The sequence below is a fragment of the Hemiscyllium ocellatum genome, chromosome 12, assembly GCF_020745735.1.
Source record: "Hemiscyllium ocellatum isolate sHemOce1 chromosome 12, sHemOce1.pat.X.cur, whole genome shotgun sequence".
Taxonomy (NCBI): Eukaryota; Metazoa; Chordata; class Chondrichthyes; order Orectolobiformes; family Hemiscylliidae; genus Hemiscyllium; species Hemiscyllium ocellatum.
The window spans coordinates 69,464,400-69,490,187 of record NC_083412.1 but is presented as its reverse complement, the minus strand read 5'-3'; the positions used below and the strand labels follow the sequence as shown (position 1 = coordinate 69,490,187).

Sequence of the window (25,788 nt, the reverse complement as noted above, 5' to 3'; positions counted from 1 at the left end):
AATCAATTTTAGTCTATGAGAGAAATTGGGGAAAAGAGAAATCCTCACATGAAATAGGAAAGGTAGATCTTGGTGAAGAGCATAACTATAATTTACAACAGGGTAAAAAGGAAACCCTTGAAGCAGAAAGAGAAGTTAAAGAGCTCCAGTGTTTTCACTGCAATAAAATAGGCCACATGAAATCGTAGTGTTGGTGGGCTAGGAAAAGAGAGGAAAAGACGATAAGCCAGTGAATTTTATTGAAGTGGTAATGGAAAGTACAGTGGAGGCAAGAAAGCTGCACCAGAATGTTCCATCTGGTGGGAGATTGGTTAAGGAGTGCCAGATCTGCAAAGGTAAAGTTTATTCACATAGGTCAGGAGTAGCAGGAAAAGAGGTTACAACATTAAGAGCTACAGGATCCTCTCAATCTTTGAGACAGGAAAATCAGCTTAAAAGTCAGAATAAAAATGGGCAGATGTTCATAAGTCGTATTGCCAATTAAATAATGAAATATAGAATAGTGATGTTGCAAGTGGTGCATGAATTACCAGTAGGGGGTCATTTAGGGGTAAGAAAGACTAAAAATAAAATATGAAAACATTTTTATTGGTCTGGACTGTTCAAGGATATAGTTGAATTTTGCCCTACATGTCATATATGTCAGGTAATTGGAAACCCACAGGCAGTGATGAAATCTGCATCTTTAATGTTTATTTCAGTATTTGCGGAAACTTTCACAAGTGTCTTAATTAATTGCATCGATTTCTTGCCAAAAACAAAAAGTGGAAATCAATATTTGGTAACCTTCATGGATGTGAACACTAGATTTCCAGAGGATGTCCCATTATGCAATAGATAAAGGGATTATAGAAGATTTACTCAAATTTTTCACTTGATACAGACAGCACACATAGATACAATCAGGTCAAGGGTCCAATGTTACATCAAATCAATTGCATACCATCCAGAGTCACAGGCAGCACTAGACAGGTGGCATCAGACATTAAAGACCATGTTGAGGGCCGATCGTCAAGACTATCCAGGTGACTCGGATGACGGAATTCTATTTGTACTGATTGCCATCAGTGATGCACCAAATGAAGTGACCAAATTCAGTCCATTTGAATTAGATTTTTGAGCATGAAGTGAGAGGACCATTAAAGATGATCAAGGAGAAATTAGTAAGTCAGAATTCAGAGACCACATATTTGGACGATGGGTATTGGTTTAGCACAGTTGGCTGGATTGTTGGTTTATAGAGCAGTGTGAGGCTAATAGTGTGGGTTCAATTCCCATCAGTGGTTTGAGGTTACCACAAAGGACTCTTTTTCTCAACCTCTTCCCTTGCCTGGGGACAGATGGTCCTCATGTTAAGTCACCACCAGTCGCTTCTATCTACAAATAGAGTAGCCCATATGGTTTGGTAAGACTACAGGGACACAACATGTATGACATTTTCAGGAACAATTAAATAGATCAGGGAGGTAGCTAGATAGCATTTAAAGGTATCACAGGATACAATGAACCAGAAAGCAAACAAGAAATCAAAAACTCACAATTTTGCTATCAGAGATATCATGTTAGTCTTACTTCCAAAGATAGGTAAACTTTTAAAAGCAAGGTTTAGTGGACCTTATCAAGTTGAAATGAAATTGAGTGAGGTGAGCGATTTGATCAGGATTCCAGACAGAAAGAAGCCTCACAGAGTGTGTTATGTGAATATGCTGAAAAGGTATTTTGCTAGGGAAGGAAAGCCAGAGGAGACTGTGTTATTGGTTACAACACAGAGGGAAGAACCAAGTTTAGAAGGTTCTGAATTGGACATTCCTCAAATTAAATTGGACAATGAGGAAGTTGTCAAAAATTGTGATAATTTATTGAGTTACCTTCCAGACGAAAATTGAAATGACCTGAAAGAATTATTACTATCACATGGGGAGATATGTGGAAATAAGCTAGGAAGTACTAACCTAATTTTGCATGATCTAGATACAGGAGATACTGTTCTGATTAAGCAATATCCGTATAGGCATGGCCCTCTGAATTTGGCACAGGTTCAGAATGAGATTGAACGCATGCTTCAAGATGACATAATCAAAGGGAGTTACAGTGACTGGAGCTCATCCATAGTAGTGGTGCTGAAACCAGATGGTCCCCAATGGCTATGTGTGGTCTATCACAAAGTCAATGCAGTTACAAAGATTAATGCAAACCCAATTCCGAGTTTGGAAGACTGTGTTGAAAAGCTAGGACAAGCAACGTATTTCTATGTTGGACTTGTTCAGAGGGTACTGGCAGGTACCTTTGTCTGAAAGAGTGAAGAAAATTTGGATTTTGTGACACCGAAAGGACTGTGTCAGTTTAAAGTCATGTTGTTTGGTATGAAAAATGCACCCACCACATTTCAGAACCTAGCCAATAAGGTCATTTCCAGATTACCCAACTGTGTACTTTATATTGATGACCTGATGGTTTTTACTCACTGTTGGAAGGAACATTTACAACATTTATCAGAATTGTTTGATCAACTTCAGGAGGGAGATTTGGTGAAAAACCGAGCTAAAATTAAACTTGCTAAAGCGCAAGTCACCTTCCTGGACCTTGTTATTGGACATGGACAAATAGTCCCATAGAATGTGAAAACAAAAGTGATAGGGTGGGGTGGGGGGAGGGGGGAGGTTTCTACACCATTGACAGAAAGAGCAGTACTTTGATTCCTGCAATTAAGTGGATTTTATTTAAAATTCACGACAAATTTTACCAGTGTGACTCCTCTACTCACTAAGTTGTTGAAGAAAGGCAAGTAGTTGCAGTGGACAGCAGACTGTCAAAAAGTGTTTGACTTCCTGTGGTAACCACTGCCCCAGTATTAGCCACACCTAATTATGCAAAGCCATTCAAGGTGGGCTATTGATGCAAGTAAAAAATGAGGTCTGCAGATGCTGGAGATCACAGCTGCAAATGTGTTGCTGGTTAAAGCACAGCAGGCCAGGCAGCATCTCAGGAATAGAGAATTCGACGTTTCGAGCATAAGCCCTTCATCAGGAATGCAAGCGATGTGGGTGTCAGTGCTGTGTTCTGACAGGAAGACAACGAGAAGATAGAAAGACCGATCAGGTATTCCTGCAGGGAATTGATCAGCAGAAATATTCGACAGTTGAGCTTGGTGTTGACGTTACAATATTTCAATGTTTATGTTACCAGTAACGTATCTGAGACAATCATATGCACTGATTGTAATCCTCAAGGTGCCAAAAACAATCCATCAAAGAGGTAACTGTATTCAATTTACCTGTACTAAAGAACATATGAAAACACTGGCAAAAATAAAGAAACACAAGCATCTCAAGCATCAGCAACTGGATATATTTTAGGAAGGGATAATTAGTAATTACTGTTAAAAATTACTGTTTAACAGTATTCCCATCTCTTTACCGGACTGTTCATGAAAAAAAAGAGGCCCAGAAAGTAAACAGATGCGCGAGGTGGTGCTTTTATCTTTCTATCGCGATGCTGAGTTCCCAGAAACTGACAAATGCTCTTGCAATCACCGAAGCTGTTCAGGACCTTGTTTAATGCTGGGATTACATAAACTGTATTTATATGATGATGAGGGTTTCGTCCTTTTCAGTTAAATTATAATTTGCAGAATGCAAAGATTGTTTAAAAGCAGACTCATTAAAATTATAGATTTAAATAAATTCTCTAGTAGAGCACAACATCAGATCAGTACGGCTTCCCTTGTTCAAGATAAAATTTGATTATCCCTATAATCAATTATCTGAACAAAATAGTGCACACCCATCTCATTCAGATAATCGAGATTCCTCTGTATTATGTGCAGTTTTGGGCCCCATATCTCAGAAAAGATTTACTGGCCCTGGAGCAGGTTCAGTGGAGGTTCACGAGAATGGTCCTAGGAATGAAGAACTTAATGTATGAGGAATGTTTGTGGACACTGGGACTATACACAATGGAGTTTAGAAGGATGAGGAAACATCTAATTGAAACTTGGAAAATACCAGACCCCTATGCTACAGCCTACGTATCAGGGTTGCTTAAAAACTGTCAGAGAAATTCTATCCTAAATTACTCGATTGCTTCTTTCAGATTCAATAGGGTGATGATTAAACAAGTACTTGTGCACTTCTCAATTTCAGCTCCATCAATATTCAGTCTAAACTTCTGCACACTATGATGGACTGGCCTGTTTGCCTGGAAAGTTAAAAATGATCTCCCTCTGGAGTCCTGTTTTCTAAACTCATGCATGACCAATGTTCCAGGGAAGACCATCGAAAATGGTTCTAAGACTCCCTGAAGCCTGCTTGAAATGTGCAATCATCACTTAAATGGACTGGAACGAGCTTGGACAAATTGTTCAAGTTCATCAAACTGCATCTTGAGTCAAAAGGTCATAACAGTGAGGCTTCATCCAAAGGCTCACTAATGATGTTACCTAGAATGGTGACAATCTGAAAATGAACCCAGCGAGTAAACCTACATCCAGTGAGGCAGAAAGTTACCAGAGAAGGAAAGAAAAGGAAGCAAATCCTCAACTCTGGATCCCAATATCTCATTAGACATCCTGCCCCAAGTGACCATAGACCTGTGGTCAAGAATTAGCCAAAATAGTCATGTAAAGATCCAAACTAGAAGCTTGTGACTCTGAATACAGGACTACCTTGTGTCTCGAAATAGCTCATGACAATCACCTGAAATATGGGTGGGAGGTGGGGAAGCAATGGGGGGGGGGGTGGAGAGTAAAATATAAAATGGCCCTGTCAGATCAATGTCGGGCATTTCCCAGCAGGCCATCATGAGAGAATGGCCAGACATCTGGAACATTCTCACTATGCAGGGAGAAAATGTACCCCCATAGGACTGAAACACGGAGAAACCTCAGTCCTTGATTCAAAAGGAAGCATGTGAAATAATTAAAATGGGTTTTAGCAATTGAAATGCCTCAGCCTGAGAGACTTACTATTCCATTTTAAAGGCTGTCACTTTGAACCTTGGTGAATGTGATCAGTTTCCTCTTGACATATTGATCGTACCATTCTACATACCATAATGCCATACAAATTCAGAATCAGGAGCAGTAGAGCTGTCAATACCAGCAATGTGAAGTGGGAGGGATGTATGGAGAAGAGGAGATTAGATTTTCTTGTACTTTGTCCATCCATATTGAAAGGTCACACTGCACTCACATGGTGTAAATCTGCAACAAAAAGTAAATCAATTTAATATCATTTTATGACTAAATTTGCTGCTTTTCATTGAAGAATCCTGAGGGAGTTTAATTTCACAAAATGCCCCAGAAAGGAAAGCCATGCTGGAGAACTGGGGAATATGAAATAAGGCACCAAAATGGAGGCAGGGATAAGGGAGATAATAACAGATGAGTCACTATTATTTCAGCTCTCACTAAAAATCAAAGCATAATCACAGTGAAACACAAACTCTCGGGGCCATTAAATATGGATTACAGGGAAGTAAATGGAGAGAAAAGACAATGTGACAGGTGCCAAGATCAAAAGGAAGAATGAAGAGGGAATGAGGTGCAGGGTGGCAGAGACATTGGAGAACTGTGGGTCTTACCAGTGAGAGAGTGTGAGGACGGTTCATTCTGGCTGACTATTGGGTTTTGTCAATAGCTTAGGATCCAGCCAAATGAAGATCATGAGAAACTTACATTGGATATAGTCATTGCCTGGCAAATGTTTTTCATTAATGTTATTTACTAATTTTCAGCCCAAGCCTGGATGTTGCCCACTTCTCATTGAATGTTTACACGAGCTGTTTCAATGGTTGAGGAGTCATGAATGATGCAATCAGGACTAACATCCCCACTTCTGACCTTGGATGGAGAGAAAGTCATTGATATTGGTTCAGCCTAACCTACTACCCTGAGGTACGCATGCGATGATAGTCTTGGACTGAGATGATTGACCTTTGCCAAACAGTTTCTAAAGATAAAGGTAAAGATTACATTGCCTCTTGATGCAGCTGCTGCCTCTTTTGATGGGCTGATCTAAAAAGTAGAAGCTGCAAAACTGAGCCCTGTGAGACTCCACTCATCACATCGTATCAAAGATCCATTTCAGCACACTCTTTGTTGGCTGCTCGATGGCCAGCCAATCTTTTATCTACCCACATGCTATGAGTTTTTATTTTTTTGCAATAACCTTTAATGTTCCAAGATCTGGAATTCAAGTTTAGTGTCTAAATTACTTCCTGCAATTGATTATGAATGCCACATGAAATTTTCAGAACTCTCCCCATGGTACAGGATATATCTACTATACAGCTGAGTTGTCCTTATTGTCATAAACTTACATTTCGACCAGTTAAACTGGTGGTAAGAAAGAAGGAAGTAAAAGTTCTCACTATCCAATGTCTCTGACTGCCTATTCCAGTGTCCTGACTTTGCCTTCTCCTCTAGGTACCATTTATTGCCTGTCTTGGAATCTTCTCAATGATTTTTTTGCAGTGTTAGTCTCTTACAAAAGATGTAAATGCATTCTGGTGTTCAGAGGTGGTTCAGAGGGTCACTGTACCTGAAATATTAACTCTGGTTTCTCTCTGGGGATGCTACCAGAACTGCTGAGGTTTTCCAGCAGTTTCTCTTTTTTGCACATTTTGACAGACTGGACTTGTTTCCTCTGGGAAAGTATTTGGGTGAGTGAAGGATGATTTGATGGAGATTTATGACATCCTGAAAGAGCTTGAAAAGATGAATGTGGAAAAGATCTTTCTTAAAACAAGGGAGTACAGCCTTAAAATTTCAGGACAGAGATGAGAATCTTTTTCTCTCAGAGTATTAGGTTTGTGGAATTTCCTGCCCCAGAAGGCAGTGGAGGCTGAGTCATTGAGTATTTTTAAGGTAGAAGTACTTAGATTTTCATTAGACAAAGGACTCAAAGTTTATCAAGGCTAGTTTGAAATGTGGAATTCGAAACACTGCAATGTTACTATGGCTTTCAGAGGTTTATTTTGTCTTGGTTTTTCTTTGAAGACAGATTCTGAGCCGTAGTTGTAGAGCTTTCTCTTCAAAGCCAATAAAGTAAACACCTTGTGAGGCCTTGGGTATTTTTTTAAAATGTAGGAACTGTAGAAGCAGCCTGGATGGGTGGACTCAGGCTCCCACAGAACCAGAGTTTTAGTATAGCTTTCAGTAGAAGGAGAGGACTGCAGATGCTGGAGATCAGAGCTGAAAATGTGTTGCTGGAAAAGCGCAGCAGGTCAGGCAGCATCCAAGGTGGAGGAGAATTGATGTTTTGGTCATGAGCCTTTCTTCAGGAATGAGGAGATTGTGCCATGCAGGCTTAGATAAAAGGTAGGGAGGAGGGACTTGGGGAAGGAGCATTGGAAATGCAATAGGTGGAAGGAGGTTAAGGTGAGGGTGATAAGGGCAGGGTGATAGGCTGGAGTGGGGGTGGAGGCGGAGAGGTCAGGAAGAAGATTGCAGGTTAGGAAATCAGCACCACCTTGAAGATGGCCATGGAAGCTCTCTCTCTGTCTCTCTCTCTCTCTCTCTCTCTCCTTTTTCAGTGCAAAGCTTGCCTTCTCTCTCTGGAGGAGAAAGTGAGGACTACAGATGCTGGAGATCAGAGCTGAAAATGTTTTGCTGGAAAAGCACAGCAGGTCAGGCAGCATCCAAGGAGCAGGAGGATTGACATTTTGGGCATGAGCCCTTCTTCAGGAAGGTGTGATTCCTGAAGAAGGGCTCATGCCCAAAACATCGATTCTCCTCCTCTTTGGATGCTGCCTGACCTGCTGTGCTTTTCCAGCAACACATTTTCAGCTCTTGTCCTCTCTCTCTGCTGACAGAATCCATATGAGACAATCTGTTTTACTGACTTTGCCTTTGCCAAGGGTGTGTTTATGGGATGTTACTATATTGGAACTGTTGTTGTTTCATGGTAAAATAATCTATTATTCTATTAAGCTTTCCTAAAGAGTTAAAGTTATATCAATTCTTATTTCTTTTGTTTATATTTTAACTATAGAGTAAGAATAAGGTGTGTACTGCTTAAAGCCTAGCTGCCTGATAAAGGAGCAGTGCACGGAAGATTTGTACTTCCAAATAAACTTGTTGGTTTATAACCTGGTGTGATTTTTAAATTTAGCCACCCCAGTCTAACACTGGCACCTCCTCATCTGTGTAACCAATCGAATTACATCTGGAACACAGCACCTTACACTTGACTGTAGAGAAGATTAAAGTTAGGACCCTGACTATCTTCTTGGGGATATATTTGAAGAGGGTTTGGTCTGGTCCATAATAACACAAACAGATCATCTATGATCTTATTGAATGGTGAAGCAGGCACACACAGCCAAATGGTCTTCTTCTGCTCCTATTTAGTACTTCTGCATGTTCATATCTTTCGATCTAAATAAATGATATTGGATACAGAAACTTAAATGTGGGCAACACAGTGGCACAGTGGTTAGTACTGCTGCCTCACAGCGCCAGAGACCCGGGTTCATTTCCTACCTCAGTGTGGAATTTGCACATTCTCCCCGTGTCTGCGTGGGTTTCCTTTGGGTGCTCTGGTTTCCTCCCACAGTCCAAAAATATGCAGGTTAGGTGAATTGGCCATGCTAAATTGCCCATAGTGTTGGGTGAAGAGGTAAATGTAGGGGAATGGGTCTGGGTGGGTTGCGCTTCGACGGGTCGGTGTGGACTTGTTGGGTCGAAGGGCCTGTTTCCACACTGTATCTAATCTAATCTTTAATTTATATTGTGCCTTGAAGGTGCTTCACAAGACCATTTGAAAACGTCATGGCTATGGTGGGGAGAATGTGACAGACCAGTCACAGTTGAGTGCAATAGTTGAGTTATGATAAATTAATGTATTTATGAATGTTCCAGTGGATTCCAAGTTAAAAGATTTAATTTATGTACATATGTAGATTTTTTACTATCTTATAGTGGTAGTAATAAGTCTAGACTTTTGTAGGTGTATGAGCAAAGTGTTTTTTAGTTATGACTATATATACGGAACAGTAAAAGTAGAACCCCATACACTATGATCCCAGTTCCAGGTAATTTGATGTTGCTATGTTAGAGCAACCAATGCATGTGCTGGGTAGCTACACTTAGTATAAGGCTTTGGGGTATTGTGTACTGTACAACTCTGCACCTCATCCACAAGTTATTTTTCTGCACCAAATTAACGATTAGCATTTGGCCATGAATTTAACTCTGTTCCCTCTGATCTAAGCCCTCCATCCACAAGTTTCATTTTCTTGAGGCAGTTACCTCCAAAGGTTGTCTCTGCTCTCTTGGAGGATGCAGACGGTGTATCTACTCCCTGATCTGGAGATTGTTTTATTTGAGCAAAACAAGGAGAGATCTGTGCTGAAAATGTGTTGCTGGTTAAAGCACAGCAGGTTAGGCAGCATCCAAGGAACAGGAAATTCGACATTTCAGGCCAGAAACGTCGAATTTCCTGTTCCTAGGATGCTGCCTAACCTGCTGTGCTTTAACCAGCAACACATTTTCAGCTCTGATCTCCAGCATCTGCAGACCTCACTTTTTACTACAAGGAGAGATCTGTGTTAGTTATGAGACCAAAGCAAAATCTCAAGCACACAGAAGAGCTGAATATCTTATTTTATTCACATCCTCTTATGCAAATATCAAGTGTTCTTTATAACCAGCAAATAAAATAAAAGTCCCAACAGTGTCAGAGGTTCATGCGTTAAGGTCTCCCTTCACCAAGCCATGGAGTAAACAATCAATCTCACCCTGGACATCTCTTCCTTCATCAGTGGTTGTCCTACACTGTCTCCTCTCCAAGCATTCTTAGGATGCTTCCATTAGCACTGTTGCATATTTACAGAGATGGCTAAAGGCATTCTGCAGACACTAGTCTCTAAACTGTATAAGTATCATTCCATGCAAAGTTGAAACCTGCTTTCATAATGGAAACATTATTTTATCTATCGAGTCTAAAAATCTAAATTTCTCTGACATAGTCCATCAAATGTTGGTCCAATAATTGCAAACAGCCAATAAAAATGCCATGCAGAGAAAAGGATTGGTTGAAGTCCGAGTTGGATGGTGCCAATATTAGTTTTCAGAAATTTATAATCAACATAATGATGACTGGAAATTACCATGGAGTCTCATCAGCAAATCATGTAAATATTCTTTTTCAGTCAACAATGTAATGCCCAATTCTGGAGCTTTTAGAGGTACAGAATTCCTGAGCAAAGCTTAAAGTCAAACTCATATAAAGATCCAACTTGTTGCATTAAGCTTGGAGACTGCAAAAGTAAGGATATTTCCTAAAATCCTGCCAGACACAGGCAATGTTTTCATATGATTGACACAAAAAGACCTGTATTAATGGATTTAATGGAAATATTCAGAGCTCCAAGACCTGGTGAGCGATGATCTGAAAGTTGAGAAAGGAATTTCATTGAGAGAGAGCAAAAGTTGGTGTTTAAAGATACAGAAGAATTTCATGCACAAGGAAACCCTTGCTAATTACGGAGATCACCTACAGAATGAGGATGATTCTTTGGGAAAATATCTTAGAAATACATGGGAAAGTAAAATAATCCTGACAGGTGAATGTCTGAAAGTCAGTTTCCTAAACAGCTATGTTTTACAGTTTACAGTTTACATATAAACTTCTACTTTCAGATGGAGACCTGTGAATATTCTTCAGAGAAGATGTGATCCACTTCATCTCCAAGACAGCAGAGAGTAAAACAATTGTACAAACCTATACTCACTCTCTAGCAGCTGGTTTTTAAAAAAATCATGAAAGTATACGGGTTCTCAAACTATCAAAGCAGCTTGACAAAATAGATGAGTATATTTCATTTATTATACATAGTTAGGGCTGGAAGCTGACCTGAGATGATTCAGTCAGGTGTCAAAGCAACTTTTCTTTATTCATTCATGGCACATGGACATTGCTGGCTGGCCAGCATTTATTGCCTGTCCTTAATTGCTGTTGAGAAGGTGGTGGTGAGCTACCTTCTTGAACTGCTGCTGTTCACACATTGTAGGTAGACCCACAATGCCCTGAAGAGAGGGTATTCCAGGATTTTGACTCAGTAACAGTGAAATAATGATGATAGATTTCAAAATCAAGATAGTGAGCGAAACTTGCACAGGGGCATTCCAGTGTATCTGCTTTCCTTGTCCTGCAGTGGTAGTGGGTTTGGAAGGTACTATCTGAGGATGTGGAAGAGGACTGAGGATAGAAAACGCTGAAAGAGAGAGATTGGTAACAAAGGCGCTGTGTTGGTAGAATTCGCATAGAAGCTATGGTAGTATCTGCACAGGAGTTGTGATTGATCCAAATCCGTATGGAAGTATCAATGCAGGAGCTGAGGATGGTCCATGCTGGCAATATTTGTGCTGAGTATGAAACAACTTTTTAAAAATGCAGTAAGGAGAGGTGAGGAAGGAAAAGCGCTGTGAACTTTAATGGGCGATCAGAAGGATCACCAAGTTTAAAGCAAAACAACAGTGACGTTGCAATGAAGAGAATGCTGGAGGAACCCACAGTGCACCCCAGAGGAGGTAAAGAAGAGAAGAGGGAAAATGGTCATCACCACTTTCTATTGATAGCTGTGCCGATCAGTTAGTGCAAAAATAAGTAGAAACCATGAGTCAGTGGCTGCAGCATGTATCAATGAGTATAGGGCAGAAACAGCTGGAAAATAGGGAGAGGACAGGTCTACACCATATAATGAATCACAACTGCCCACAGCACCACAGTCTGAGACGACAGGTACTCACCTTATTCAGGGGGGTCCCTGATTTATAAATATCAGACTAAGGATGTTCTATACTTACAAATAGGATCCCAAACAGGGATGTAATTTTAAAGATCCAACATACAAACATTTCCTGGATTGACAAGTAAGTATTTTACATTGTTCTTCACTGTGCCTTGACTTGTGTACAAATTGATTTGGAAATTAACTCAAGAACCCAGGGAGATGGTGAGAAAAGAGATCAGTCTGAGACTGGTGCAGTTGGGAAAAAAAGTAAGTCAGACAGTCAGGGCAGGCAGGAACAAAGCAGAGAATGAGGTAGGACTGATAAATTAATCTGCATTTATTTCAATGTAACATGCCGAACAGGTAAGGCAGATGAACTCAGGGTATGGTTGGGAACATAAGGATGGTATTATCATTAATAGACTCCCCATTTATCAGCAGGAAATTGAGAAGCAAATTTGTTGGGAGATCTAATTTATCTGTAAGAAAAATAATGGTATTGGTCAGGGATTTTAATTTTCCAAACATGGACTGGGACTGCCATAGCGTTAAGGGCTTGGATGGAGAGCAATTTGTTCATGGTGTACAAGAAAATTTTCTGATTCAGTATGCAAATGTGCCTACTAGAGATGAAGCAAACCTTGATTTACTCTTGGGAAATAAGGCAGGGCAGGTGACTGAAGTGACAGTGGGGGAACACTTTGGGGTCAGTGCTCATAATTCTATTTGTTTTAAAATAGTGATGGAAAAGGATAGATTGGATCCATAAGTTAAAGTTCTAAATTGACAGAAGGAAAGAGTATAACGCAAGAACTTTCAAAAGTTAATTGGGGGGAAGATGTTCACAGACAAAGGAAAAGCCTGGAAAATAGGAAGCCTTCAAAAGTGAGATACCAAGAGTCCAGAGACAGTATGTTCCTGTTAGGGTGAAAGGCAAGGCTGGTAGGTGCAGGAATGCTCTTCCAACAGCTCACGGATATGCAATATAGCCCTATGTATTCCTTAGCAGCTTCCAAGATGCTCAGAGGACCATCCATATATGAGAGTATTGTGCTGCATCATCAACTTCACATATTTTCCTAATGAGTACTTGAAATAGCAACTTTTATCAAATTATACATCAATCCCAATTTCAGAACTAAAAATCTCCTGGCTCAGTGGTTTGAAATCGTTCTTTTTAGATCAGAGACCCAAGTGATCAGAGTCAGTGTAAGATTCTCCCATTTTCAAACACTGTGTCTCAGTGGGTAACACATTGCCTGAATGATTCAGGCCAGTCTCTAAAAGGTAAAACCTTTAATCCATCTTGGATGTCAGTAAATTTCTAAAACCATACACCTTGGCCAAAAGAATCCCAGGCTCAATATGCAGACAGAGCTCCACGCCATCACCCCAGTCATTAGATGGAAATTAATTTCGATAAATGTGAGGGACTGTTTTTGGAAAGGCAAAGCAGGGCAGGACTTATTTACTTAATGGTAACATCCTGGGGAGTGTTGGTGAACAAAGTGACCTTGAAGTGCAGGTTCATATTCCTTGAAACTGAAGTTGCAGGTACTTATGATAACGAAGAAGACATTTGACATGCTTGCCTTTATTGTTCAGTGCATTGATTATAGGAGTTGGAAGGTCATGTTGTTGCTGCACAGGACATTGGTTAAGCCAGTTTTGGTTTACTGCATACAATTAGATTACTTACAGTGTGGAAACAGGCCCTTCGGCCCAACAAGTCCACACCGACCCGCCGAAGCACAACCCACCCTTTCCCCTACATTTACCCCTTTACCTAACACTATGGGAAATTTAGCATGGCCAATTCACCTGACCTGCACATCTTTGGACTGTGGGAGGATACCGGAGCACTCTGCTCCACCTGCTATAGGAAGGATATTGCGAACTTGAAAGGGTTCAGAAAAGATTTACAAGGATGTTGCTGGGGTTGGAGAGTTTGAGGTTTAGGGAGAGGCTGAATTGACTGTGGCCATTTTCCCTGTACCATCAAAGGCTCAGGGGTGACATTATGGGAGCTTATAAAATCATGAGGAGCAAGGATAGAGTAAATGGCCAAGGTCTTTCTCCTCAGAGTAGGGGAGTCCAAAACTAGATGGCATAAATTTAAGGTGAGAGGAAAAACGTAAAAGGGACCTAGGAAGCAATTTTTTCACGCAGAGGGTGGTGCACGTATGGAATGAGCTGCCAAAGGAAATGGTGGAGACCGTTGCAATTACAACATTAAAAAGGGCATCTAGATGTGTATGAATGGGAAGGGTTTAGAAGTATAGGGGCTAAATGCTGGCAAATGGAACTGGGTAACCTCAGGATATCTATTTGGTATGGACGACGAGGACCAAAGGATCTGTTTCCATGTATTATAACACCACTATGACTGTATGACTCCCCATTAAGGTGCCAGGAGGATGAGGTACCCTGAGCTTATTCCAGGTGCCCCTTCCTCACAAGGAGACAGGGCAGTGCCAATATGTACCCGGCCAAAGAAGGAAACACAGACATTGTGGATGGGTTAGTAAGTTTGCAGATGACACTAAAGTCGTGAGAGTGGTGGACACTGTGGAAGAATGTTGCAGGTTGCAGGCAGAGCTGGGCTGAAGGGTGGCAAATGGAGTTCAATTCAGATAAATGTAAGGTGATTTACTTTGGGAAGAATAACAGTAAGGCAAAGTACTAGATTAATGGATAGATTCTTGGTAGTGTGGATGTGCAGAAAGATCTTGGTGTCCATGTACATAATTCCCTGAAAGTTGCCACCCACATTGGTCGTGCTGTTATGAAGGCATACTATGTCTTCGGTTTTATTGGTAGAGGGATTGAGTTCTCTAGCCATGATGGTATGCTGTAACTGTACAAAACGTTACTGCAGCCTCACCTGGAATATTGTGTGCTGTTCTGGACACCCCATTACAGGAAGAATGTGGAACCATTGGAAAAAGTGCAGAGGACATTTACCAGGATGTTGCTTGGTCTGATGCAACAGTCTTACAAGGAAAGACTGAGGGACCTGGGTCTGTTCTCATTAGAGCAAAGAAGACTAAGAGGCAATTTAATAGAGATATACAAGATATCAGAAGATTAGATTGGGTGGACAGTGAGAGTCTCTTTCCAAGAATGATGAGATCTGCTTGTACGAGGGGCACAGCAGCAAATTGAGGGGCGATAGATTTAAGACAGATGTTGGAGGCAGGTTCTTCGCCCAGAGAGTGGTGAGGGCATCGAATGCCCTGCTTGCCAATGTAGTTCATTCAGCCACTTTAGGGGCATTTAAACAGTCCTTAGATAAGCATATGGATGATGATGGGATAGTGTAGGGTGATGGGCTCAGATTAATTCATTGTTCGATGCAACATCGAGAGCCAAAGAGCCTGGTCTGTGCTGTATTGTTTTCTGTTCTATGTTCTATGGTCTCCTTCACCCAGTCTGGGAGTGAACAATCAATCTCACTGCAGGTATTGCTGTCTCTTCCATTACAAGTTTCTGTCCTGCACTGTCTCCTCCCAAGGCCTTCTTCGAATATTTTCATTAATGTTGTCCCTTATTTACACAGGTACCTACAGGGATCCTCCTGACACATTTCTGTAAGGGGCTTGAGCCTCAGTCTATATAAAGTTGAAACCTGCTTTCTACTTAGAGTAAGCAAGCAACATTTAACATTTAGAGTATTAAAATCTAAATTTCCTTAATAATACCCACTTTTGGTCCCTTGGCCAAAGGTAGCCAATACTGTGATGTCATCCTTGTCCTTAATGCTCCATCATCCATCGATACTCACCAGGTGTCCAGATTAGGTTTGTAAAGGCAAAGGGTTAAACCATCTGTGCCATTAGGTAATTCAGTTGAGGTCTCTGACCTAATTGTTCCTGGTTTCTGAATCATCATCACCATCTTCTATGCAATCTGCCTGTGCCATAAATCAGGCATGTTTCTCTAAAGTCTTTAACAATTGGCTGACAACCAAGGCATGAGAGACCATACTAATCCGTGGTTGAATTTCTGCTTTTATTCTACAATTCCATACATTGCCCTACACGGAGTATCTCAGCCTGTCCTGCTTCTACGTGTTCCTCTATATCATGCCGAAATTGCTGATTCTGATCTCCTGTGTTTGCACAGCTTCCACACACTCTCTTTTTCTTGCTCCTCACTCGATTGCTCCTGTGGACACGAATACCCTGCACAAGCAGCTGCAACCTCCTTATTGGCTGAGTGATTGCTCAATTCACAGGGTTTGCCACTGTGGACTGTGATCTGGATTAATGCTGCCTCTAAGAGTAGTGTTGCAGCTTGTACTAAATCCTGATTGTTGCCTAATGTTACGTATATCCCCTTTAGCTTCATGATTCCATATAATCAGGTATTACCTCAAAGTCAGGTTTAATGTTTGTATAAAAGTTCACTTACTGAATCACAGAGGCCTTACACCACAGAAGAAGGCCATTTGGCCCATTATGCCTGGATCAGCTCTTCAAATAAGCATCATTACCTTGTGCCAATCTCCTGCTTCTTTCCTTACACCTTACATTGTTTTTTCATCAGTTGATTATTGATTGCCCTCATGATCATTTGAATGCTATAACACATTATGTGTGGTCATCAGTACCCAATGTTGTAATTTGATACAAGATTCCATTTTTATTGGCACTTAAACAGAAATATCTTTACTATCATATCAAATGAGTTTAAAAGAGTCTATGGCTCTCATTTTCCCTGTATAATTTGATGTTTTAAAAATTAGTTCCTCTATGGAAAAGTATATTTTCTTGTTCTTGATCAAAAGCCGGAAAGACATGTGTACCCTCCCCCCAACCCCCACTCAATCCCAATGTTTCAGGCGGTGGTCAAATTGTCCAATCCAGTTCTCTTAAAGCCTTAATTAGATTAGATTACTTACAGTCTGGAAACAGGCCCTTCAGCCAACAAGTCCACTCCGACCCGCCGAAGCACAACCCACCCATACCCCTACATTTACCCCTTACCTAACACTACAGGCAATTTAGCATGGCCAATTCACCTGATCTGCACATCTTTGGACTGTGGGAGGAAACCGGAGCACCCGGAGGAAACCCACGCAGACACGGGGAGAACGTGCAATCTCCGCACAGTCAGTCGCCTGAGTCGCCTGAGTCGCCTTCTCGATCAAGAGCACACATATCTCCAAAAGACAGCTGAAAATTAATTTGTTTCATTTACACATTCCTTTCTTTTGAAATATCCCATTTAATTACACCAAGTGATCAATGCGAGATGTTGTACATTGGCAAGGCAAACCAGGGCAGGGTTTATCCAGTTAATGGAGAGCACTGGGGAATGTTAGTAAACATAGGGACTGAGGGGTGGGGGATTGGGGGGGGAGAGTCATAGCTCCTTGAAGGTGGAGTTGCAGGTAGACAGGGTAGGGAAGTGACAGTGCTTGCATTCATTAGTCATGATCAATATTAAACATCATCTGCGACTTCTCGGCCCATTGACCTATCTGATCAAGAGATCACTTTGAGAGATAACCTTCTTCACTGCCTACTATCAGTTTGGTATCATCTGCAAACTTACAAACTATACCTCCTGTAGTTTCATGTCCTTGAAATGTTGTAACTGTACCTGCATCAGACTTCATTGAATTTGTAAGACACAGTCTCTCACACCCAATGCCAAACTGACTATTCCTAATCAGTCTTTGCCTTTCCAAATGCAGGTAAACCCTGTCTCTCAGAATTCCTCCACCACCTAATGCCAACATCCAGCTGACTTGGTCTGTCGTGCCCTGGCTTTTTCTTGCAGCCTTTCTTAAACAATGGAACAACATTAGCCACCTCCAAACCTCTGACATTTCACCCACGGCTGTTGGTGAAACTAATCTCTTTACAAGGGGCCTTGCAATCTCTTCCCTAGATTCCCATAATGTTGTGGAGACACCTGATCAGGTCTTGGGAATTGATCTGTCTTTATGCATTTTAAGAGCTCGAGCACCTTTTCAAGACATCACTATTCATTTCTTCAATTTCCCTTGCTTCATGTCTTTCTCCACACTAAATAGTGGTGCTCAATATTTGTTTAGTATCTCACCCATCTCCTGTGGTTCCACACACAGACAGCCTCATTGATCTTGAATGGACCCTATTCCCTCCCTGGTAATTCTTCTGCCATTAATGGACATGGAGAATTTATTAGGATTTTTCTTAACTTTATGCGACAAAGCTATCACATACCCCTTTTTGCCCTCCTGATTTCCCACATCTGTACACTCCTACTCCCCCTATACTCCTACAGGGATTCACTTCATCCCAGTGTCTAGACCTGCCATTTGCATCTTTCTTTATCTTGACTAGAGCCTCAATATCTCCAGTTGTCTGGTGTTCCCTCCATCTTCCAGCTTTCCCCTTCACATTAACAGGAACACACTGTCTCTGAACTCCCGCTATCTCATTTTTGAAAGCCTCCCACATGCCAGACATCCCTTTAACTGCAAATAGCCTCTTCCAATCAACCTTTGAACATTGGTGTCTGACACCATCAAAGTTGGTCTTGCTGTAATTTAGAACTGCAACTTTCAGATCAGACCTACCCTTTTAAGGAATCGTGGAACAAATGCACAAATTCATCCGAGGATTACAATGGTCTCCCCTGTCTTGGTTGGCATCCAATTGTTATAGATTTGACACCGGGAGATGGTGATGATTCAGAAACCAGGAACAATTAGGTCAGAGACCTTGAATGAAGGACCTAATAGTACAGATGGTTTAACCCTTCGGGATAGGAGTGTTTGTGCCTAGAGGGACCAGACATGCAGATGGTGTCCTCACAAGGGGCAAACGCTCCCTTCTGGTATTGACCCGACACTGTCTGACACTGGTAGGCGGGATGGGGGTGGAAGGCCTGTCGAGTGTCGAGAGAGAAGGGATCTCTAGGGGGACCTGTCTGTGGTTCCTCCTCTGGCGGGTGCCTACTGGCACTGCCCTGTCTCCTTGTGGGGAAGGGGCACCTGGAATAAGCTCAGGGTACCTTATACCCCCATCACCTTGCTGGGGTGCTGGGAGGCAATGACTGGGGCGATGGTGTGCAGCTCTGACTGCGTTTCGAACAGGCTGTGACAGGGCTGGATCAGGCTCTCCATGTCATCCACCAGCCTGACCATGGAGACAACCAGAAAATCACATGCTTGAGGAATCAATGTCTCCATGACGATACTACATTCCTGCAGCCACTGGGCTATGGGGGCAGGGGTAGAGGGAGGGCATTGATGCCCCACCAGCCTGCCTGCTGCCCCTATCTCTGGTTGTTGCATGGCACCATGTGCTCCCCTCCTACCAGGGACTGAGTGGGGGCCTGTTCCCCAGCGTCCTCCAAGTGCCACAAACCTGGGGCATTCCTTCCTTGGCTGAGATGTGACAGTAAAAGTGTCCAGCAGCTGGTACTCACATCTCTAATCTCAATCAAAGACATTCCCCCACCCACCTCCACCCTTAACCCGGGGTGTCAGTATCTGAGCAGGAGACAGGCAGGATGCAGCCTTGCCTGTGCTGCTTCTGGGGTATCCGCACTCTCTTTTTCAGAGGTAGTGAACCATCATTGTCAGGAAGGCTAACCCACCTGCAACTTCCTGCTGACTTAATGTCCAAATTTCAACCTGCTGTCAAAAAGCTGATCATTAACTTCCTGCCCAGGTACGTTACCTCACCCATCTTTCAGCATCAGTTTGCCCTCTTGCTCCTTTCCTGTCTTGCAAGTCTTATACATTTTAATACATAGTTAAACTGGACATCCTGAACAAGCTGAGACCTGCAAAGGAATCCCTGTAGACGCCAGACTCCTCAAATGTCCACCTGCTGTCAGGCTTGGTGAATTATTGTAAATACCATATGTAATTGTACACAACCATTACATACACAGTCAGAAGGATGGAGATAACTAGAATTAACTTTGTGATGATTAAGGATGTGTTTACAATTAAATAACTTAAACTTGTAAGAACTGAAAAATTCAAATAACACGACTTCCTATGTCCCAGATAACTCAGAATAACTAAAGATCTGTCGTATGAAATAGAAACATTGAAAATGCAAATGCCAAGATATGCAAATGCCTAAAATTTCATACACAACCCAAAGAGCAAAAGAGCTGTGATGCGTGATGTGATTTTCTAATATTATCCCAGGTAATGTTTACCAAAGAGTCACAATTGTATTGAATCACACATCTAGAAATTTATCAGCAACCAACTGGTATCTTAATATGATATTTCAGGTTTAAAACATAATCTGGTTTATAAGATCACTCAGATTCTTGTTACTAGATGTACATATTTGACTGGCTTACTAAATGACTGACTAGCAGGCTGACCGCCAACTGTATGTACAGAGAGTAAGGTGGAGACCTTTTCCACTGAAGCATCATGCGGTGTGATGTCACCTAGCTGTCTGAAGGACATCAAGTCTTTCTCAGATAATACAACAAACTCCAAGGAGTTGTATACTGATACCAAAATGCCAATGTTTCCGCTGTTTGATCAAAGCTGCAGAACATCAGAAATCTCTTCCTGAGGACAGACTGGAGAAAAGCAGAAAGTGGGGTTGCCCTGAGTGTAGTTGGGTGACGGAGGCATTACACATGAGATACTGGGGATGTGTGAAGGTGACACAAGATGGAGGAACTGGACATGCAATGACACCAAGTCTTCTGGGAAGAGAGTCTGCAAGTAGGGGCAGTGACTCGGAATCAAACACGTTTTCCACAGAAACTGTCCCATTCTCCTTGCAGAATAATTGCAAAAAATCTGAACAACTGTGTTGATATTGGCAAGAAAACACTCAAATTTTTTAAACTGTTGCTTCAGTTGAATGTAATTGCGTGCTCACAGAGTTTAATCTTTGTATGGTGTGACCTATCAGGAAGTTGAGATTTCTTTTGAACAGTCAGGTACTTTGTTTCATATCTCATCTTAAAATGTCAACAATGGGTGTGTGGAATACTCAAAGCTTAATGTTTAATGATCAGTTTAAAGATTGTCTTCTATCACAAAAGTTGTTTTGAACATTGTTACCACACGGGATAAACCCCTCTGCTAATTTTAAACCCGACACACAGAAGCTCACCTCTCGCTGTCATCTGTTCAATTTTGAGAGACAAAGAACAAACCCAGAGGTCACTATTTAATGCAAAAATTAACAATTTTATTCTTTAAGTCCAACAGAGAATATTAAAACCAACAACTATTTACAACTCCTTTCTCTTAAATCTATATTTACCTGTCCATCTCCAATACTGGTCCAATAAATTCCCTCTTACATGCATGGCAAAGCCAAAATCAAACCTGTAGGTTCTTCTGGGTCAACTTTGATGTTCTGCTGCACAAATGACTTATAGACAGCTACCTTTCCAAGAGCTATTTGGCTGGCAGTCTGTTTGTTAGCGCTTGTAGCTGTTCTCTCCCCAACCGTTCAAAATGTCTGGTTTTATACCCCATATCATGGGATCATTTCATTGGTTTGATGTCATCAAAACACTAAATTCACATTCGATTGAACTTTGGTATCTGGGGTATAATTTAAACTGATTGGCTGAATTTAAATTTGCTTTTTTTTCAATGGCAACGCAAATCCACCTATTTGTTTTCAAAAGTGTTATATGTTTACATTGTTCAGCACACTGTGCTTTTAGTCAGTCCTTGCTATCTTCCTCCCTCTCACAAAGGTACAGTACAGCTGCACCTTCACAACAACGTACTATCTAATATTCGGATGAACCGGTGCTTCCATCACTGGTTGTTTTTCTGGAGATCAAACTGACGTGTTTTGATGAATTGGACTTTTTTGCATGAAATTGTATCCTTCATCAGATAACATATGCTGAGTGATACACATGAAAAATAATCCTTACCTTTTCAATACCTTATGATAAAACATAATATCGTACAACACAGAAACAGGCCCTTCATCCCACTAAGCTTATGCCAATTCCTATCCCTTATTTAGACCCACCACTTATTGCACACACCTATCAATTATCCCTTTGTTCACATCCTGATGATGTATCTAAGAAGATACACCTTAAACATTTCTAACTTTCCTGCTTCAACCACCTCCACTGCAGTGTGTTCCAAGCATCCACACTCTCTGTGTGAAACTTTTTCCCCTAAATGTTTCAGCTCACACTTTGTACCTGTGCCCTTTTGTAGTTAGATTACGTACAGTGTGGAAAGACGCCCTTCAGCCCAACAAGTCCACACCGACCCTCTGAAGAGTGACTAATGCACCTAACACTATGGACAATTTAGCATGGCCAATTCACCTGACTTGCATATCTTTGGATTGTGGGAGGAAACCAGAGCACCCAGAGGAAACCCACACAGACACGGGGAGAGAATGTGCAAACTCCACACAGTCAGTCACCTGAGGTGGGAATTGAACCCGGGTCTCTAGTGCTTTGAGACAGCAGTGCTAACCACTGAGCCACCGTGCTGCCCTTTCCACTCTGGGGAAAAAGTTGCCCTTTCCACCATGGGAAAAAGCCTTCAATTATCCACCCTGTCAGAAATTTATTGACCTCGATCAGATCGCCCCTCAGCCTCCATCTTTCCATTGAAAACAATCCAATTTCATGCAACTTCTCCTCAATTCTAAAATCCTTCAGTCCAAGCAACATCCTGATGAACCTTCTCTGCACCCTGTCCAAAACATCCATGATTTTAACGAGAGTAGAGGCCCTCAGTTTTTGGCCAAAAATCTTGTATTTTCTTTACATCTCATGTTTCCGTTGACCCTACTAGGTCACATTATAAAACTCTTCCAAAGGAAACTTTAAGTTCCCATTAACTTATTTTGCTGAAATTTCATAGAATTTTCAGAAAATATCTGCTTAATGAAGAAAATAAGAAAAATGAAGAACCCTTTAATCCACTTAAATAGAATCACATTCATCCACTCGTACTGATAACTCTACTCATCGTTCTTTGTTTATTATATCACATTTCCATTGATCATAAGGCAATAAACGCACTTGGTTTGCAACAGCATGTTTTGACTCATTCATTCATTCAGACTGGTACTAAGTCTATCATTACTTCTCACCGTGAACAATGGTAAGTTACTACATTATCATATGAAATTAAAGGGAAGTATAGTTATTGTGGGTTAGAGCCTGGAAGGCAGTGGGAAAGGCTGTGCTTTATTGTCTCTAACCGCGATGAACCGAATATATTCCATCTTTATGGAATAAAACGTCAAACTATTTGAAAGGAACATTATTGGGGGAAATTGACAGTTCTCCCCACACAGAGTGAGGAAGGGGGAATGAGAGTGAGAGGCAGATTGTGACACCTCGTTCCCTTTCTTCAGGTGAAAGTGTAACTTGTTGGAGGATGTGAGGCATTGACAACCATCGCTCATTAATCAGCGGTTGAGTGAGCCGCTCTGTATCAGGGCCTTGCCCCCATCCCACTTGTGGCTACCCTCCCGTCTCACCTTCTCCTCCTCACCCCTGCGCCTCTGCCCCCATTTGACACTAGGCTACGAACCGCCAGCACCTTCCATCAGCACAGCACACAGCGGGAGGCAGTGCCCGTCACCTGTCTCCAATGACATCACTGACCACCAATCAGAACATCTGCCTACTTGATGGGCAAGCTGAAAGCCAATCCGAACTGCAGTCTGTGGGCAAGGAAATATCACAGAGAGATTGGAACTCCATGTACTGTGATAGAGAACATTGTAAATTGAGGAAAGTTTGTGTTTCTGACTCAGACCCGGCAGGAAGGTGGACAGTAGAAGATTAGGATTCGGTAGTAGTTTGGCGCACCGACCTTTATACCGCCAGTAGGAGATTAGGATTCATGAAGTATTTAGAATTCTTCTTTACCCTGGATTAGCTGTGTGATCAAATCGACTTCTGCTAAAAATATGATATTTCAACAAGCAGCATGAATTTCAGCCCCTAAAAAATAACGCCTCATGTCTAAATCGACCCCCTAATTTCAGCTTTTAAAAAGACTTTAAAATTCAACCTATACATGAGTATATATGGTAACCCATTCACAATCATTTCCCAAGGGACCAAAATTAATTTATTTCAACTATATCAGAAATAAGTAGAACTTTTTCTTTGACTTTTACAACTTTAACTTGTTACACATTTTCCCTGGATTAATAATGATCAGCCATGACCGTATACAGTTCTGGTTCTGTGCACAGCAAAACACTTGTGGTTCTGAACATTGAGGTCTCCCACATTGGGAATTGCCAAACAGCTGACAGGAGTGTCACACCTACCCTGCTGTCGGAGCATTCAAGAATGTTAAATAATTTAAACATTTTAAATTCATATGCTAATTTAAAAAGCTGTCATTTCGACCAACTTAAAAGTTTGGGGTTTAGGAACATTTAAAGATTCGATATTTATTTTGCTGCATTCACTCCCCAGGCAGTAAAAGAGGAATAGAGAACCCACAAAATGTTCTGTTCTATTTTCTGTGACAACACAATATCCAACCATTCCACTTCAAGCAGAAGGGGTTGATTAGGCGTGATTTACTGCTGATTTAAAGGGTGCAGGGCAAAAAAAATCCTGCGTCAAAAGCCTCTCCTCTTTCTGTACAGGAAATAAAGCCATTTGTTAGAATTCATTTGTGAACGAAGGAAAACCCTCCCTCATTTGTTTCATTCTACTCTCTCCTTTGTTAACTCTTTGATATCAATTTTCTAAGATTTTAGACCATGTCAGGAGGTAATTTCCATCAAAGAGAATTGCATGTCCAAAATTTCCAATTTACCTATTATTTGAGTACATTCACACCAATCAGCATTTAAGATAAGCAAATCTTATCATTTGGAATTAAAGATTCACCCATGTGTTAAAGTAATATTTGCAAGTTATTCTGTCCAGAAAATGAAATTCGTAACATGATAGCTTAGACATAGAGGTTCAGAGCTTAAACATTCATCCAGGACTTTCTTCAACCTAAACACAACACATAGAAATAACAAAGATTGGAGCAGGAAGAGACCATTCAGCCCTTTGAGCCTGCTCCACAATTCATCATGATCATGATTGATCACTCAATCATTAGCCTAATTCTGCTTTCTCCCGTTAACTTTGATGCCATTTGCCTGAAGTGTTTTGTCTTCAATACATTCAATGTTTTGGGATAACTACTCCCTGTGGCAATGAATTCCATAGGCTCACTGCTCTTTGGGTGAAGAAATGTCTCCTCATCTCTGTCCTAAATGGTCCACCCTGAACCCTCAGACTGTGACCCCTGATTCTGGACACATTTGGGAACAATCTCTCTGCATCTACCCTGTCTCGTCCTAGTATCAGCCTTTTATAAGTTTTACAGATAGTACATTATTTTGAGGAAGGAGGAAATAAGTTATGTCTTTTGACTTACTTGTTTTCTTCTTCAAATAACTTTAATCAACTGTAACTACTTCCAAGAGATACATTTTTACTATGCTTAAGAAACAAATTCTAAATCAACATTTCAAAGCAACTTTCAATCACCATACATTCCCAAAATGCAAACTAAACTCAATGTTACCCCCGATCATGAGTTCTGGGGAACAAAAACAAACATATTATCTATCTATCTATCTATCTATCTCTCTCTCTCTCTCTCTCTCATGTACTTCCAATCTCTGTTTTTAAATCTTTATTTACTCTTTGCTTGTAATGAGAATGAAAGATAATTGTTTCACTTTCTAGAACCAGCAGTTATTTAACACACAATCACTTTCATAAATCTCAGCTGTGATAAATATCTACTGGTCAATGAATTTCTCTTTTAATTACACATGAGCTCAAAGTGCCAATTAAATTCATTTTCAGGCCTTATCTTTGTTTTACCACTCACTTTGCAGCCCAAGTAGCTTTGTGGGGTTCCAACTAGCTTTAACCATTTGGTCAATTCACTTGCCTCTCTGCTGGGGTAAAATGTTCGAGGAAAACATACTTCCTATCGTGTGAATTCCCTGTCTATCACTTCAATTTTTTAACTACAACCCAGACTGCAGCTATAGGTGCAGGTCTTTCTGGTTCATAGGGAGGTAGGTCATC

General features: G+C 41.1%; 1 protein-coding gene across 4 annotated transcripts in view; it reads right to left on the bottom strand.

Annotated features, from left to right (window-relative positions):
- Positions 1 to 25,788, bottom strand: part of LOC132821108 (NXPE family member 3-like) — an 88,851-nt gene that overhangs the window by 27,648 nt on the left and 35,415 nt on the right. For 2 of the 4 annotated variants that reach the window (XM_060833652.1, XM_060833653.1), the window contains exon 2: positions 5,049 to 5,200. In XM_060833652.1, coding sequence (XP_060689635.1) covers positions 5,049 to 5,165 — 117 coding nt within the window. In that variant the 5' untranslated portion in view covers positions 5,166 to 5,200. The other 2 variants (XM_060833651.1, XM_060833654.1) reach the window with 2 other exon arrangements.